Source organism: Neltuma alba, unplaced genomic scaffold (assembly GCF_004799145.2).
Source record: "Neltuma alba isolate B1F8T4 unplaced genomic scaffold, ASM479914v2 tig00012187_pilon, whole genome shotgun sequence".
NCBI classification, from domain to species: Eukaryota; Viridiplantae; Streptophyta; class Magnoliopsida; order Fabales; family Fabaceae; genus Neltuma; species Neltuma alba.
Window position 1 is genome coordinate 498121 of NW_021636728.1, and position 18758 is coordinate 516878.

The 18758-nt window shown below is 34.2% G+C and overlaps 1 protein-coding gene across 1 annotated transcript; it reads left to right on the forward strand.

Moving 5' to 3' along the window:
• The first annotated feature begins 10544 nt into the window (after positions 1-10544).
• Positions 10545-12005, forward strand: LOC114724433 (protein FRIGIDA-ESSENTIAL 1-like). The gene is made up of 3 exons (XM_028910781.1): positions 10545-10687; positions 10764-11029; positions 11113-12005. Exons 1-3 carry the CDS (start codon positions 10545-10547, stop codon positions 12003-12005), a joined length of 1302 nt encoding a protein of 433 aa, XP_028766614.1.
• The last annotated feature ends 6753 nt before the right edge of the window (positions 12006-18758 follow it).

Consider the following 18758-nt stretch of genomic DNA (forward strand, 5'->3'; position numbering starts at 1 on the left):
TATATTTTAAGTTGGAAAACTAAATTTTTAAATAAGGTGTAACACTGTAATTCGCCAAGCGCATGAGTGTTCCTGTGATAATTTATTTTAGATAATATAAATGCTCCTTCGAGTTCAATTTTATTAAATTTCGGGTCTGCCCTTTATGGCCCGAAATATTTGATAATTTCATTCATTTAATTGTATCTAATATAAATTAAATAATTAATCTAATTAGTTATATCATTCAAATAATCAAAATATTGGATATGCGTACATGATTTAAGTTAGGGAAAATCAGGGAGAGGGAACTAGAGGCAATAATATTTACAGGGAAAGATATTAAAAGTTGTATTTATTTGGAAGGACTAAATATTAAATATAAATCTAAAATTACCAATTTACCCTGAACAAAATTTCATATATTATCTCTCACCACATCCTATAATTTTCTTTTTTTAACAAAATAATTAAAGTTTATTCAAATTAATTCAAACTAATTGGAATTACAAAAGTACGAAACAACTCTAACTAATTCAATTCAATTCAATTAATAAGTAACACTAACTAATTTATTTGTCCATCATTTAAAAAAAATAAAACTCTTTTTTTTTTTAACTTCTTGAATAATAAGCCAATCAAAATCATATAGTTGAATTAAAAATTTAAAAAGATATAATAATAAATAATATATAACTTATTCATAATTAATAAGAATAAAAAATATTATGTTGGTTTAAATTTGAATTTTCTTACTCATGTAATGAATTTTTATAAATAATATATAATTTATTCATAATTAATAAGAATAACTACTTTTATTATGACAAATATTTATTCATGTAATGAATTTTTATATCACTTTTTCTTTTTATTTTTTAATTTTATTAAATAAGAGGATTTAACTTATTTAAATAAAATAATAGTATGAAATGGATAAGCAAAACTATGAAACAACTTTTTTTTCCCCTTATGAATGGTAGAACTTTACTGTCTTGCACATTTTTTAGAAAGCCTACATAAAAAATATTAATTAAAAATAATGAAAAAATAAATTAACTATTGGCTATTAATTTAATCAATTAGGATCAGTGTTTGACCTTGAAATTTAAATTAGTTTGAATTAATTCAAATAAATTGTAATTATTTTACAAATGATATGAGATTTATCAACTGAAATATCTCTGCCGCAGTCAATGTCAATTCTTTCCTATTCCATTGGTTCGACATTAGTATCTCCCTTCGTATCATCATGCATCACCAAGATTTTATTGTCATGTATAGTATCATGGGAAGAAGAAACTGTATTTATTTTTCCATCAAGAATTCCCTCTGGATCCTCTAAAAGATTTAATTTTATTTTATTTGTAGCAAGCCTTTCATCTGCACGTGGTCTGGCTATGTTAGGGCCCATACTGTTTAGATTCCCCTCACAATAATATGTTCGCGTCGGCTTGCTGTGTTTCGGCCACTTTTATCATTTTGCTGCAAGACCTTGGAAGAGGATCCATTTGTCTCTTTTGCCATGTCTTTTAGTTGGGCCCTTGTTGGTTTTCCTGGCCCGTTAGGGTCTACGTTCTCTTTTCCTACAAGGAGGGCTAATTCTTTGCCTCTCTGGCCATCTGCAATTTTTTCAAATCTCTTGCCATTTGCCACCAATTCCCTTTGACACACTTGATTTTTCTTAGGCTCAAATGGCACTAAACTTTTATTATTTCCTTTTGCACAGGCTAGGTCTGCTTCCACATTGGCCATCCTATCTTCTGACACTGTCTCTTCCTCTTCTACCAGTTCTCCCAACGCCCTAAATCTCATCTGGACGCTTCCAATTTTTCGACCCTTGACAAGTTTCAGTCCTTTCCCAGTCTCCTCTTTCATCTCTCTTTTCAAATCTTTCCTTGGGACTCAAACTTTGTTGTTTTTTCCTACAATCATCCATTATCCAAATTCCTCTTCGGTGTTCACATCTTTCTTCTCCGACGAGTTGAAGTTTTTAACAGGTTCCTGTTTACCCATTGAGTCTTCATCATTGTTTTGGGTATTGGCATACACCCAAGGGCAGTTTTCCCTTCGATGACCATATTTGTCGCAACTAAAGCATATAAGCTTGAGCCCTTCATATTCTACTAAGTACGTTGCATTAGCTGCTATCACCCTTGAAACTAGTTTTTTCTGCTAATTGAGTTCCACACATATACAGGCGTATCGCCCCCTTTCTACCTTAGAAGGCCCTCCTGTAAAATCTGTCAAAGTATTCAAATCCACTTTTAATGTCCTTCCTATGCGGTCTCCAAGCCTGGAGATAAAGTCCCTATTGTAGCAATGCATTGGGATATTCGAAACACGGACCTTGGTGACAATTCTCCTCAACGGGTTGTTGAAAGGATCAAAGTGCGGCGTCCACTGCTGAATCAAGACACAGTGTTATTGCACCATCCATGGTCCTTCGTATAAAACACATTTGTACCTCTCTGTCCACCCCTCCTTCTACAAGAAGCGAACTGTGAAGTAGTTATTGGGAATGTCGATGAGTTCAAAATCTGGTATTCCCCAAATCCTCGCAAGGTGGTCTTTCAGATTATAAACACTATGTCTCTTACCCAACACCGTGAGCACAATAGCAACATTCCAAGGCTAGCTTGCACCATTCGCTATACTCTTTGGGAGTGATTGGAACTACAGGACATTTCTCTATGAGCGCCTGGATTTCTATTGAAGGCTCCGGTAGTTCCCACTCTCTGTTAAGTACATTAGAAAGAAGCACATCTTCTTCCATTCTATAGCCACTATTTACAACCCTGTTAAATCCAATGAGAGAATCTCGGTATGATGGCTGTTTGACCTCTGTTTTCCCCTATTCACCCTTACCTTCGCTATCTTGTTCCATAGCATTTAGAGTTTCCACTTATTCTTCATTGCGTATCAGATCAGCCATATTTTCATCGCTCCTATTTGAATCAGCTCCAACATTCTTTGTCTTCTTGTTGCTTCCATGAGTCAGGGCGTCCGATGGACAATCAGGTGGAATTTTCCAGTGACCGAGATCTTCCATTCGCAGAAATTAACTAGGCATGAAAACTAAGAGAGAGAAAAGAGCCCACTCAGCGCTTCTCGTTCTGAGATACAACTTCATCTAATCTAATCATAAGGAAATCACTTTTCTGGGGAAAAAAAAAGAAAAGAAAAAAGAAATCGTTGGCATTAATTATGGAGGATTCGATTTAGTATCTTCTTTCCAACCAAAGAGGATACGATTTAGTTAGACATAGGTAAGCTTGAGCAAAAGCATTAGACATTTAAAATCCGATATGGGGTGTAAGTAAAAGTCTAGAGTTCACGTCCTTTTAAATGTACAAAAAAAATATTACTTTTTATGTCTTAAATATAAAATCTATTTTATAATGTAAAAGTGAATTTTACATCTAGAATCGGAATTAACGGTGTTAATTTGACATATGTGGCACATACTTCGTTATATTTGCTTATGTGGTGTGCTGACCGGGCACCATGATGCGGAGAAAATGTTCCAAGGAGCTGTGGCCTGGGTATCATATTTTTTAAGAGAAAGAAAACAAAAACGGATCCCAACTTATCGGCTAGAATCTGGTCATCACTGTTCATCAGAGAGCTTTCGTTTAGATTTGCTGTTCATCGCCAATCCCCTGCTCTCGTCTCTACTTTTCACCTCTGAGATTAGCTTTGCCGCATTGATTTTTCATTCCTCATCCTGTCATCCATGTTTCTAGATGCGAAAGTTTCTCTCTCGCCCCTCTCTTTCTTCCGATTCCCTTCATTATCGTGGATTGACGCTGAGCAATAAAGTTCCTGTGGTGCCACAATTGAGAAGGCCAACTCATTCTCGGACGTCTCAATCAAGTGAGTTGAGAACTTGCTATCGGCGGCCTGAGTTTTGCCGATGGAGGTAAGTCATCCTCTTAGAAGCCCGAGTTGGTTGAGAAAGCTTGGAAGACAGCGATGGCTTTCAGATCTTGTTGTCGTCGAAGTAAGCCAAGCCGTGCTCTTATATGGGGCAGGGTCAACAAATCTTTCAAGGAATAAAATTTTTCTATTTCTAGGTAGAAATCACAGTTCTCTATTTGAAACAAACAGAAGAATAGAAAGCAGAAAGTTGCAGATTTCTCTCACGAGTCAAAGAGATCCGTGTTCATCACTACTCCTGTGAGAGAAAACAACTAAGGAGGTGTTTGGAAACCAAACCGTTTCAAAAATATTTTTTCATGTAAATACATAAAAAAATTTGTCTTGTTTAAAAAAAATATTTTTTAAAAGTATTTTTCAGCTTTCCCAAACATCTCCTGAACCCAGCGAGACCACAACCATCATAATCTCACAGAAAAGCGTGCTACCAATAATCGACAAAGCTAGTACTGAATACCAATAAATATATCGGAGTCCTTTACAAATGGCATTAAAATGGTATAGAAGTTATCCACCAAGTAGTGAGGAGTAGCACAAGCGCTATCATATTGAAGGTGCTGCAAGCTGGTAGGATTCACATCACGTGCTTTTCTCTCCCACCCATTTTCCAAGTCCACATGCATTGTTTAATTTATATAACGCTATTATTATTAATCTTAATAATATTCATAATAATTGTTGCTGCCACAAAGAATAAATATTCCAAGCCATAGAATGGCAATACCCATTTTTATGCATTGAGAACGGTGTATTAAACAATAATAACGGAAATTTCATGCTCCAAGATGGAGTAAAGTGAGATTTACATTCAAATTAAAACGGGAATAAAGTAACGAGTCTCTCAACTTGAAAATTTAGGAAGGTGGGGCAGGTTGACCAACATTCACCTGCTTTCTAGTTACAAGGAGCTTCTTCAGGTGACTGCTTAGAAATTTACTACTACAAAATTTGATAAACTAGATAAATCAATTTTTATTCTTTTAGATTACGGAAGTGTTTAGCAACCCTCAAAAGTGCTTCTTAAAAGTACTTTTTTTCGCAAAACGAAGCAAATTCCTTCACGTATTTATCTCATAAATCGTAAAAGTACTTTCGAAACCATAGTTTGGTTTCCATCCACATACTTACTTCCTCCACATCATAAATTCGCGTAGAGGGTTTGCAAAAGTTCAATCATTCCAAGGCACAGATTGTTTTGTCTGTATTGATACTCACGCTAATTTATTTAACAGAAGTAGGATGCTTTCTATTTATAACTTCATTGTATTTACCATACAATAAATTCTGTATATGATATGGTCTTGCAGCTGAAAAATTGATGAATGGAGGAAAAGAGAGGGAAAAGAGAAGGTATGAGAATTTATGTCAGAGAACTAAGACCAAACTATAAGAGGATGGTAGCTGATAAGATAAAAGCAAGGTGATTGAGGGAAACAAAAGACAAGTCTTTCCAAACCCAAAAAAACAATGATGAACGGCATTGGAAGAGAGAGAGAGGAGAGAGAAAAGCTTTCCCATCTAGAAACACAAATGAGGAATGAAGAATCAATACGGCAAAGCTAATATCAGAGATGAAAAGTAGAGACGAGAGCAGGGGATCGGCGATGAACGGCAAAACTCTCCAATGAATAGTGATGACCGGATTCTAGCTAATAAGCTAGGATATGTTTTTGCTTTCTCTTTCTTTAAAAATAAGATACCCGGGACACAACTGCTTAGAGCATTTTCTCCGCATCATGTTGCCCAGTCAGCACACCACGTAAGCAAATATAACAGAGTTACTGCCACATATGTCAAATTAACGCCGTTAACTGTTGCTCTAATTCCTTTTCAAACTATAAGGACTAACGTTTAAAATAGAAATAAATTTGAGGCACCAAAATCACATGTTCCAAATTTCAGGGACTAAAAGCAAAATGAAACTAAACTAGAGGGACCAAACATTGTATTAACTTTTTTTTGTGTTCACCTCTCTCTTGATGAATCTAGCTAGAAGCAAGAAAATAACTGGACTTTAGTGCTCATGTAATAAATGTAATAAGTTCTTCTCTCTAAATAAATTCATATAATATTTTAGTTTGATTCTTTTAATCTTTTAATTCTAATATTACTAGCGTCCTAACCTACTACTACTACTATTATTATTTTTGGTAAAAACCCAATTATTATTCTTTTAGTTTTAAATATAAGATCCACTTTATACTATAATTTACATTCTAAAGTGGATCTCACATAAATTGGAACAGTATTAGTTTTAACATAAAACTTAAGATAGCATTTGAGGATATTTTGTCGGCATTTAAAATTTTGATGTCAGGATTTTTTTATTAATAACATTAGGATTAGAGAAATAAAAAACACTTTATAATAAAATTTCAAAAATTACAATGAATTTTTATATAAAATTAATTACTTATAATCTAGTTCACCCTACTATTAGGTATATAGTATTTGTTATTTGATTTTTAGTACAAGAATTACTTAATTAATTTACCAACTTAAATATATCGAGTAAGTTAAATAGATTATTTCATTAAGAAATATTTTTATACAATTAAATACATTCGTACACACAAATATATCAATATTAGGTTTGAACTCACTAGATTAAGGTCTCAATAACATATACCATTCTAGTCCTAAATATAAGTAACATGGAAAAATTTTGGTATAAACATAAGTCACTTGAAGCATATTTAATGCCTATTTTTTAATTTTAATTTTATTTATTTTTTATTGAAAAGAGGAAAATAAATGAGATATATGAGAATGATTTATAAATATAGAGAAATAAAAATTTTTAATAAGAGCAATATTAAAAAAAATTTCAATTTAGTGAGTTATATTTATTGTAGATTATTTTGATTTTTTTTCCCCCTTTTGATGAGCCCTGTTTGGCTGTTTTTAAGGACGAGTAGTTTAGTTTCAAATGGTTGTGTCCGACAAGCTAGTCAAACAGTGGACGATGTTTGCCAAGTGTTCACTCTAACGTAAGTTGCTTGCTACTGTTTCTTTGGCCTCTGCTTCAAAACTGCCAGTTACGGGTGCCTTGGTAGCTGCAATTGCTTCTTCCTTATTTGGCTCCTCTTCACCTAATGTCAGCCATCGCTTCTCCGATCACTGCCGATGACGACGACTGTTCAGAAAGTCTGTTCTACGGTGCCGACGCCATTGACATTGCGTCCGATAAGTCCGATAAGGATCAGAAAGGTTTGTTCGTCGATGAATTTCTACTTTCTAGTGATTTTCGTTCTTAATTTTACTATTTTATATTTATTCTCTACCCTTTTTTGGGGTCTATAATCTTTACATGCTGTTCTGATCATTTTCTTGCATTATAAGTGTACTGGTAGAGATATGTGCGTGACGTGTGAAGGGTAGAAAGTAGTATGCATGAGTTGTTCAGCCAATAAAATTGAGTTTTGCATTACATCAGAAAAATGGAGAGTTCAGTGCGATATATGTGTTAGTGTTTTTCATTCTCAAAACCAATGAGATTAGTTGTATTAGACTTTTCTCTTAGTAGGAGATGCTAAAAAGAGGTAGAACTCGATAATAATCTCGAATTCTTCCACGTCTCAAATCAACTGAATTGATATACAAAGCAATTCTTAAATAGGCAGGTATATCCAAAGTCAACTATAATACTAATTTCACAAACTCAATTTTGAGTTTTGAGGTGGTAGAAAGCTAGCGGAGATGGAATCCATGAAGGGTGGACGATCGATCGACGAACCAACGGCAGAAGCAAATCAGACCCAAGTCAAAACCAACAGTAAGAAATGGAGTTGACAGGATTTTCATCAAAAGTTTATTTGCTTTCCTACTGCTGGCCTGAGCCTGAAGTTGAAGTTTATCAATCACTTCATCCCAAGATAATGCTTTCTTCTTGCATACATTCTAAATATTCCCAAGTCTTTCTCTCTAGGGCAATATGGAGAATCCGCCTTGATAATGTTAACTTCTTCATTCATATCAAATGGGCTATCTAGGGACTTGACTGTAAGTGTTTGATAGATTCATTGAGCTCCTCTTGGGCGTTTTCTTAATTGCCTGAATTCCAATAGATCTATTCCTCCCATTTTCTATAATTGTTTTGAACATGAAGCTACTGCGATTGTTGTTCAAGTTACTTGACTATTTTAGGAAAATAATGTGAGCTGTGCGCAACAAGATTTGATGAAAAATGGAGTGATATCTCCTTCCATGGTTTCAGAAGCACTTTTATGCAAAACGAGGCAAACTCCTCCACACATTTACTTGGTAAACCGTAAAAGCACTTCTAAAATCATGGTTTGGTTTCTATCCAAACACCCCCTTATTTTCACAATTAAGATTACCATCTTTCAAGATTCATATCCATATTGTTTATTCTTCCCAGCCTTGAACAGTAATAAAGATATAAATGCACAAAGACTTCTGAATTAGTACCCACAGATCTTACTTTCAGTCCCTTACTCATTTTCCTTACAGGGAGAAGGCTTTTCTTGATAAACTATTATGGAAGCCTAAAGCTCCTTCCAAGCTTAATTCCTTAATTTGGACAGCAATATTGAAGAGGATTATTGTAAACAGACTGTTACTGATTTGCAGAAAGCCAGGCACAATGTTGGTCTTTATACTGACTTCTGTATTTGTGGATCTGATTCTAAAACTTTCTCCCATTTATGTTGACATTGTCCTGCAGTGACATTGCTTTGGAATAAACCTAAATGGAGTTTTTGGATGAACACCTGAAACTTTGTCCAATTTATTTTTACATTGTCCGGCAGTGACTTCCACGTACCTTTGGAATACATTATTTAGTATTTTGGATGAACATCGGGTATACCCCAGTATATTGGAGCAGTTTCTCCTGATTCATCTCAAAAGTTTTTGCTACAAGAAAGAGAACTCATTGTATGGGGCCATGTACACCTTATGTAAGATATTATATCTTCTGCTGGATTATGTGCCACGTCTGCTATTGGCTGCTCTGAATTGGTATTCCTCTCTAACACGTGTTTTATTCTACAGTTTAGTACTCCATTATTATCTTGTAGGAGATAGTGAGGTACTATGATTGCAAGTCCCCATTTGGAGATGGTTATTTCCTTTTATATATTGATTGAGTTTCATCCTTTTATACTTTTCTTTATTGAAAAAGATTTGAGTTCAGTCATGAGGTCTGTGTGGACAGAAGGGAACTTGATACTAGTTTCACCTGCGGCAGGAAACCTTGAAGTGACCTCACCATCTTATTTGCCTCTTATGGAAAGGAATGCAACTATGGCTAAAGTTTCTGTTCCTTCATATAATGTGCCTACAATTAGAAAGAAAGATTGTAAACTGAAACGCAAACTTTCAAGTAGTCCAGAATCAAGAAAAAATCTGGATCTGGAAGATGATAAAAATCAGGGATTAGAAGATGATGTTGAAAATGCTGGATCCCTTTCACAGCAAAAAACCTTTGGAGGATGCAGTGAACCAAGTTGCAATTACACTTCCTATTTACGTGATGTCAATGAGGATATAATGCCTCGTTTGGTATGATAGAAGAGTTTTTGATGGAAGTGGAAGTGGAGGTAGAAGTGGAAGTGGAGGTGAATTCTAAAGTATGTTTGGTATGCCAATGGAAGTGAGATATAATTTGTAATAAAAATATCCATTTATAATGTGAAAAGACCTATATGCCCTTGACTGGAAAAAAAAGAAACCTCCCCCCAGTCCAAATTCTCAGTCGTGCCGTCAGCCCCCAGCCACCGTAGCAATCCACCATAACCACCGGCCACCACAAACACAAACATCATCCTCCATTTTTAACAACTATCAGCCATCAATAATCAATAGCAATTCAAAAAAAAAAAAAAAAGATTCAGAAGCAGAGCCTCAGAGGCATCGCCATAAAATAAGAGAAGAGGAAGACGACGAGGACGGAGAGTTTTGGGCAAATCACAATCTCTTTTTCATGGCTTCATGGTCGCGAGTCTGAATCAAATTGGATGATCGCGAGTCTGCACAACCTCTCCCTCACGAGGACGACAGCAGAAGATGGTTGCAACTCGCAAGTCTCCCTCACGGCTTCAGATCTGAGAAATCTGAAGCCATCACCGCCGTGAGGGAAAGGCTGGGAGACAAGGACGATGGCGGAAAATGATTACAGCTCCAATGCTTCATAGATCTGAAGTTGTCGCCTCCAACTATATGATGAATCTGCTGCCTCCTAATCTCAGATGAAGCCGTCGTCGCCTTCTACCTTTAGATCTGAAGTCGGCGGTGTCTTCAGCTGTGCTTCTTCATCATTATCACTGCTTCTCATGGACGTTTGTCGTCGCCGGAGGTTGCTAAAGGAGGTTGTCGAATGGTTTAGGAAGAAAGGAGGGTTATAATGTTAAGGGCAAACTTGTCAATAAATTATAAAATTGAGGATATGATGGTCTGAAAAAATTCACTTCCATGTAACTGGATGAGTTCCATGGGTCATAGGGTGGAAGTCGGTTCCAGCATTTTTGGTGGAAGTGAGTTCCCAGAGAATTGAGTTCCAGCACACCAAACAAACAAAAAGGTTGATTCCACTTCCACTTCCACTTCTCTCCTTCCAATTCCTTGCCACCAAACGAGGCATAAGTTCTGGGCCTTCCAGGTCAATGACAGATTTTGGAAAAGATGAAACAATCCACCTGCAGAGAGATTGCTTCGTTGAGAAGGTTAGTGGTGGTCAAAATCGTATAAAGCATATTAGGAAGTTGAACATGCAATCAGGAGATTCTATGAGCCCAATGACATCAAGGTTTGGTCATGCTCGTTTAATATGTCATATTACGTATACTCATTCTTGTGTGACTATAGCTCATTTTACATAGCAGAAGTAAGATCACTTTATTTCTGACTGTTAGCTTTTCCGGGCATCCTTCTCCTGACTTGAGGACCAGAGATGTATCTCTCTATGCTGAGATGAAAGTTGGAAACAAGCATCATGAAATCATATGTGCTATTTATGCCAAAGGATGGTGCATCAGGGGTAATTCTTGTAGTTTTCTTCATATAAAAGACCCTGAAAATAAATCCGGCCAGCAGATTGAAGGAGAATTGGTTACTCAGAATTGGAAGAGAGAAGTCCAACCAGAGGAAGGTACGTGAGGCAATTTTGTAGTAAGGTTGTTCAGGTGTCTGCCTTGTAAGCATCTTTCTAATGAAAATATTGTCCTGTGACAGGTACTGGAGATGATGTTAAGAGATCAAGGATGCCTTATACTCAAGTTCCGTTGGCTGCCACACAAGAAAGAACATTTCAGTATTCATCTGAATTTTCCTCAAACCCCATCATCCAGAAAGAAGTAAGCCCAAGCTGGCATCCAAATAAAAGCTGGTCTGTCTCCTCCTTCCCTTCCAGTCTAACCCATACAGAGGGAATGACTACCACTCAACGCCTAGACATGCATCATGGATATACATCCCAATTTGAGAGTCATTCACCTAATGTAAACATGGCTACTCACCTTCCAACTGCATGTATATCGCTGTCCCATCACATTCCTTCCCGATCAGGATGTTCATTGTCTTTTAGTGGATCCATAAGTGAAAGTTCTATGGATTCTCAACAACTTCTGAACAGTGGCATGGCTTGTCATGACAGAAGATCCCCTTTCTCTGGTTCAAAAAGGGAAGGTTTGGCTCTAAATGGTTCATTTGGGGTCCCACCACACCCAACTGGATGTACATTAAATTTCTCTTCATATGATTGGGAGCCGTCCATACCTTTCAAACCATCTTTTTTTATTACTTCTTCAGGTAGATCATCTGTTGAAGATCAAAAAGACCCTTTTGACATTATTGTTGAGATACCCAATACAGGGGATGAATCCTTGAAGGCTTTCATTTTATTTCAAAGAACATCCATTCGGACTTCATCTCAGGTTCCTACAAATGGTGAGTCTGTTGAAGCTGCAAATCGGGGTTCAGATCTTCGTGGTGCCAAAAGTTCTGTATCTTCTCATCATAGATGTAATAAAACAGAACCAGAGAAGAATTGTGTTCCTCATGAAAAAAGTTTTGTTACAGCTGAAGCAGATACAATGGCAGCAACATATCTAAATTGCCAATTTTGAAGGGTTGGTATAGGGCTAAATCCCTTTGAAGAGGTTAAAAGTATAGGAAAAGAACAAACTGAGCGTGATGCTAGATCTCAAGTTGAGGTAACAGTACAAAAAACAGAAAGTAGATAGGGGTAAGAAAAACAGTGAAATGGATAATAATCTTCAGAAGGATGCTGGCGTGCAGATAGAATCAATGGAACTGAGAAATTTCAGTTTCGCACTTGTTGATCATGTGAAAGAGATTTTAAGACCAGTTTGGCTCGAGGGTCACCTCAGCAAGGATGCACATAACATGATTGTTAAAAATCAGTTGACAAGATTATTAACACCCTATAGCCTCAGCAAATTCCGCCAAATGAGGATTCTATCAAGAAGTGCCTTTCTTTTTGTCAGGTGAAAATTCTAAATCTGGTCAAGGTAAGTGTCTTTTTTTCTTTAGATAGTATTGTTGATGGGATGTGAATGAACGTCACTTTGATATTTTACGAGCATTTTTTTTTTATTTGCAGGGATATACCAGTATAGATGGGAAGGTTCGGTATTTTCACCTATGTGCCTTTTTTGTACACTTCGCTAGCATTATGTAACATCCAAATATATGTAAACTTTTATCTCATGGACTCGAAAAGAGAGGCTTTTATCTATAAGGTCATCCGTTTGATAGTCAAGTTTGTAAGACCGTTGCTCAGTTGCTCGTTCCATTACAGAGTAAAATTGCAGGGATTGGATATAAGTGCTATGGAAGTTAGATGATAGATTTGTAATCTTTCATCTACTTCTTGACTCTCTAGCATATGAATAGAATGCTGATAGACAATTCGAATTAGTGTGGCATTTATGATTTATCGTAGTCTTAAGATAATTAGAATTTGTGATGAAAAGCATCTAGATAGTTTGTTACATATCACCGTCTTATGACGAAGTGTTTCGAAATTCACGATATATTAGACTCAGATTGTGAGGATTCGTAGCATAAACTGACTTATACAGTAGGCTAATCATATGTCAGGCTAGCTTTCTTGAGTTTTTCAATGGTACATCTTAGTTCTTTCAGTTTTCAAGGATTTATCTTTGGGTTCATGCTATTCTTAACATATTGGAAGGTGGAAGAGGGATCTTTTGTCATCATTATGGGAGATTGTGTTAGATCATTCCATTAGAGTGGTCAGGCTTTTATAGTTTTATGGGTTTGGATGAGCCTGTTATCTACATGAAATTTAATTAAAAGCTAACTACCTGGCATACTAGCTTAAGCCTGTGGGGACTACACCTGAGTGAGTTGAGTTTAAATACAATATTTAGAGGATATATAACAATTTGGTTAGTATAATTAGGTTTTCAGTTTTAATTATTGTTTCCTAGCGTACATTTTGTCCTGTTTGTGATACGAAAAATTGCTGAGCTTCGCAGACTAGATTATGGTGCTCTTCTCCCGTAATATTATATATATATATATGTGTATGATCGACCCTGTAATATGTACATTTCATGGAAGTAAAGAGAGAATGTGCATGTGCTGATGAATAAGAATAGTATCATTATTGTTCAATATTTCCTTTTCTAAGTTATTTCAGGAACTGATTATTTCATTTATTCCTATGATTTGGGTATGCTTCTCAAATCTCAATCTTACGTGTTGATTGTTAACCCTGAATACAGATTGTGTTACCCACTGACAATTTAATTAATATTGGAACTATTGAGAGTCAAATTAAATGAGAAATAAATGAAGTAGGAAAAGCCTTGAAAAAACCAGTAATCAGAAGCTCATTTAATATAACATCTCTCTCTCTCTCTCTCTCTCTCTCTCTCACACACACACACAAACTCTTAGTGATTAATAGAAAGAATACCCATTTACAAGAAGCCTTATTCCCGATCTTATTGCATATGAAACTACTCCTGGACTAGAAAAGTCGATTTCTTTCTGATAGAAAGGTCTAGAAATAAAGAGAAATGAATGCATATATAGAGAATTATAAACCTTCATGTCACTGAACTTTGACTTGGCTCAGAGGCGTGGCAGATCCTGCATGGTGACACCAAAGTCTTGAAAAACTTCCCACCAGAAGAAGACTTGTTTCCTGGTCTTCTTCCTTTCTCAACTCCATCAAATTTCCTTCTATTCCCAGAGCCTACTCTCTGGCCATTGCCATGATGGGCTGATAATAATGAACTCAAGGATGATGTGTGATGATGACGATCATCTGTGCGATTTGATTGAAATGAAATGGTTTGTGGCTGAAGTTGCTCAATGGGAATTAGCAGATTAGCAGGCTTTGGCTTAGTGTTCACTGAGTTTGCTGCTGCAGATTTTGGGGTTGGTTTAGTCACAATAAACTCAAATTCTGGGCTCTGATTTGTGGTATGATCATGTTGTTTAGTCTGGTTTTGAGGAACAGAAGGTGATTTGGATTGCTTGTCTTGAATGGAGACGAGGCCACTGAAAGAGAGTGAGTCTGATAAAATGTTATCAGCAGCAAGAAAATATGAAGGAGGCTTGCTTCCATTGAAGGTTCCCATGGATTAGGGATTTGTGATCAAATTGGCCATGTGGGTTGAAACTTTTATACGTAGAAAGAGGCTGCAAGTTTAAAGCATCTTTTGATCCTTTTGGTTCGTCCAACAGGTCCTTTTGCTTTGATTTTTTTTTTTTTTGGTTTGTGTTTTTGGCCGACTTAAAGATATTCCTTTTTCCGGCTTTTGATTATTTTTAATTTAGCCAGTTTTGAAAAACCACTGTAGATTTGAATCGAGCCGAGTGTATAAAGTTCCCTTGGCAGTAATCTTCCTAACAAGTGTTGAGCCGCTTTAATTAATTGCCATGTGTTACTCTTAGGTTACATTTGGTATGAAGTATTGAAAATAAAGGATTAGGATAGGGGTTAGGGTGGAAAACATATGTTAAAAAGATACTAAGCATGAGTGATTTCTTATCACATGGAATTAATCAATTTCATATAGATAAGATTGAAGAACACTACCTCCCCTCACAGTATTTCCCAATCCCATATATATGGGTTTGTCTAATTCCAAGTATCATATAATTACTCATGCTAAACATCTTTTTAATATAGTTTTACACTTTCAATCTCAATCCCTATCTCTTATTTTTAATGCTTCGTACGAAATGAGACCTTAACTATTTTTCATCTTCCCTTGTAATGGATTGCACAATTTTCACTGGTTTAATTTCATTTTTTTCATTTTAAGACTAAACTATAGAATAAAATAATTTATTAACTATATGTCAACTTGAAAATTGATTATAATTTCTTCAAAAAAAGATTGGATTTTATAATTTGTTTTGCCAACCATCCACAACATGACTACGAACGTGATCTTGTGTATGGACGTCCCGTGCATTTTCCTTGCGTGAATACCAAATCTAGATTTAAGAAACAATGATATACTTATTACACAATAATTAATTGTTTAATGCAAGGCATTTAAAATTCTTACATTCCAATTTTTTTTTTTGGGTAATAAGTATCTAAGTGGGTTAGCTACCGAAGTGGGAAAATTAACTCACTTAAATATTCTATTGAGCATCTCATATTACTCAATATGCCAAGTCATATTACCGAATCTGAATAATACCAATCACATTGAAATACATTCCCAATTCAAGTTTCAGTGCGTTAATGATCACATAAATAACTTTACTATAATCCTTAGTAAAAACGCATACAATTCTTTAATCTAATTTGTACCTCCTCAAACATATGTTTGTGTGTGCGTAATGTCAATATCTATTTAAAAAGTCTCATATATAATAGATGCCTTCTTAGATTTAAACTTGCAATCATTTGACCCCTAAGTTGAATGTGGTTTGGAGATTGGTGGATATTACAAAGGAAGAGTAATATAAAACAAACCAAACCCTTTGTCAATGTCATTTTCAAATCTCAATCAACTTACAATGATACGAATCCATTAACTTCAATTTTTTTTTGTTTTTTCTGATAATTTGTTTAACCGGCGCGCTGATCCTACGAGGTTTGTTCTCAGGTAGGTAAAGAAAACTTATATATTTAATATAAAATATAAAATTTATCATGTGGCACATTATTTTGAAGAAATGAAAAGTATATGATTTATTAAATCCTGTGTAATGCAGGAAAAATCATGTGATAGTTATATTTTAACAACGTAATGTAAATCTTAAAAAGCTTAAGGGGGTATTTGGATAAAAATAAAACCATAGTTTCAAAAATGATTTGACAGTATATAGAGTAAATATATAGAAGAGTTGATCTCGATTTGCGAAAAAAAATTTTAGAAAGCACTTTTAGACAAATTCAAACACCCCCTAAGTAATCTTTGAAAGTTGTAATTAAGTTTTTTAAAGCACAAAGTTACACACTTATTCTAAAGTTTTATGAGACTTATCATTACATTTTAAGAATTAATGGTTAACTTGAGGGAAATAACTATAAATTCATTCAGAATTACAGATATTCTGAAACTCTATAATGCAGTAAAAATTTCATAAAAATCTATTCATAAGCTCTTAAAATTTGATCATCATAAATTTGACTGTGTATTGAATGTATTGAAGATACTTTAGTTTGTCATAATTAGATTTTTAAGACCTTAATCTTTATGCTCTTAATCTATGAATAGCATGACTTACAATAAATTTTATATTCTATCTTGATATATCAATTAGTGTGTCAGAGTGTGCGTATCATATATTTATAGGAAAATTTGATATGAGTTATATACAACCTATAAAGTGTGTGGTTTCGAACAACTTTTTATATAAATTTTAATATTAATATTGATTGATCTTTCTATCGATATAAAGGGGACTAGAGATTTTATGCTTCTAACCCAGTAAAATCGATCAGTTTAATGTGTGTGTAACACCGACGGCTGTGTTGAACAAAAAGGCAAGGAGTCCAATTATGAGTGTGATTTTAATAATGTGATGATAATCTTCCAGAAAGAGAGTATATGTTTAGTTCATAACGAAGATATCCAGCAATTTATTCTTTTAAATATAAAGAATAAATTATTGTGTTTTGGAGCCAACTTGATTTTTATGTATAGATCATCCCAATCCAATTAAATCCGGTTTAAAAAATTTCAAGACTGACAAAACTTATTAACACAAAGCATATTGAAAATCTATTTATATATATGGGGTTAAGATTTATCTAGTACTCTAAAGTATTTTTTTTTAATGTATGTCCAATATTTTAAAGTATTTTGTTATTTATCTAACATCTCAAATATTTTTTTCAGATGCATCCAACACTTTATAGTATTTTATGATTTATCTAGCACTTTAAAAAATGTGTTCAATACTCTAAAATATTTTATGATTTAATTTTTCTCATAGTGTATTGAAATGCTAGGTGTATCTAGATGTTAGATAAAATATAAAATACTTTAGAATGCTAAACGCAGTTAAAAAAATATTTTAGAATGTTGGATAAGCCTTAACCATTTTTATACTGTAAAATACTTAGGTGACTTGAGTCATATAGTTTTAACAAAGACGGGGTATATTTAAAAAATGCTTATTAGTTATTATCAAAAGAAGAATTGAGATTCACGTTTTTGTAGAAGGAGAGTGAAAATTTATTTCAACATAGGACCTCAAGAAACATGCATGAAATTTAAAAAAGAAGCTTATATATATTGATGTGTTGATATATCTATGATTCTATTTTATTTAAGGTTAAATGACTTACAAATATTCATTTTACGATTTTTACCATGATTTATGCGCGTCTTAGACCACCTCTCAATAGTGACGGCCAAATTGTGCTTTGGAATTCTCATTCTCTTTGAATTATTCTAACTTTAAAAAAATTATTTTAAAGTCATAAAAAAGGATTTAAGACTAGCTCAAAATTTTTTATTTTATATGTTTTTTCATGCACTCGATTGTACCAAAACATACTATGAGCTTAAATATCAAATTAATATGAACCATTAAAACTGTAAAAGAGACATTATTCTGAATATTGAACATATATATCTGCCTGGCATGTGAACATTAGTGCAACTAAATAATTTTTTATATTTTATATTGAATGAATCATGTCGTAGATTGATCGTTATACAATATATAAGTTAAAAAAAAAAAGGTTTTCGACACAATATCATTTATGATATATATTATGTTTCTGCAAGATGATATTTCATGAAGATTGAAGAGGTAATGGCCCCGTTTGGCCCTTCATAGGTCTGAGAGAGGCTCTAAAATATGAATATTCTTGGCACTAAATAAGAGAAAGTAATTAAGCAACGCAAGATCGAACGAAGTAATAATAATTGGCATCAATAAATTTATGGTTCTACAAATTATAATAAATTTTTATTAACTCAAGAACCTCGTCGTGAGGCACAGTTTTAAAATTATCTATATATGTAGCTAATCCGTGTGTATCATGTAGAAGCTCTAACAAATTGTTATATTAATGAATTATAAATATTATATGATTTTTTTAAGGATAAGTTTATGCAACACATAGGATAAGCAAAAGCAATATATATATATATATATAAACATTCTAATATATATATATATATATGATTTTGTAAGATGCATCTATATGAAGTGGAAGCGACAATTATTGAACTTAAAATCATGCCGTAATTCTCACAAATCTGTTTCTCTTCCTTAACATTTCTTCTTTATGTAAATGTAAAATAAAATAATTGAAAAGCAAATCAGCAACAAACGTCTTTATCATGCAATTCTCTCCATTACTTATATTGATATGTATTTCCCCTTGCCAACAAAAATCG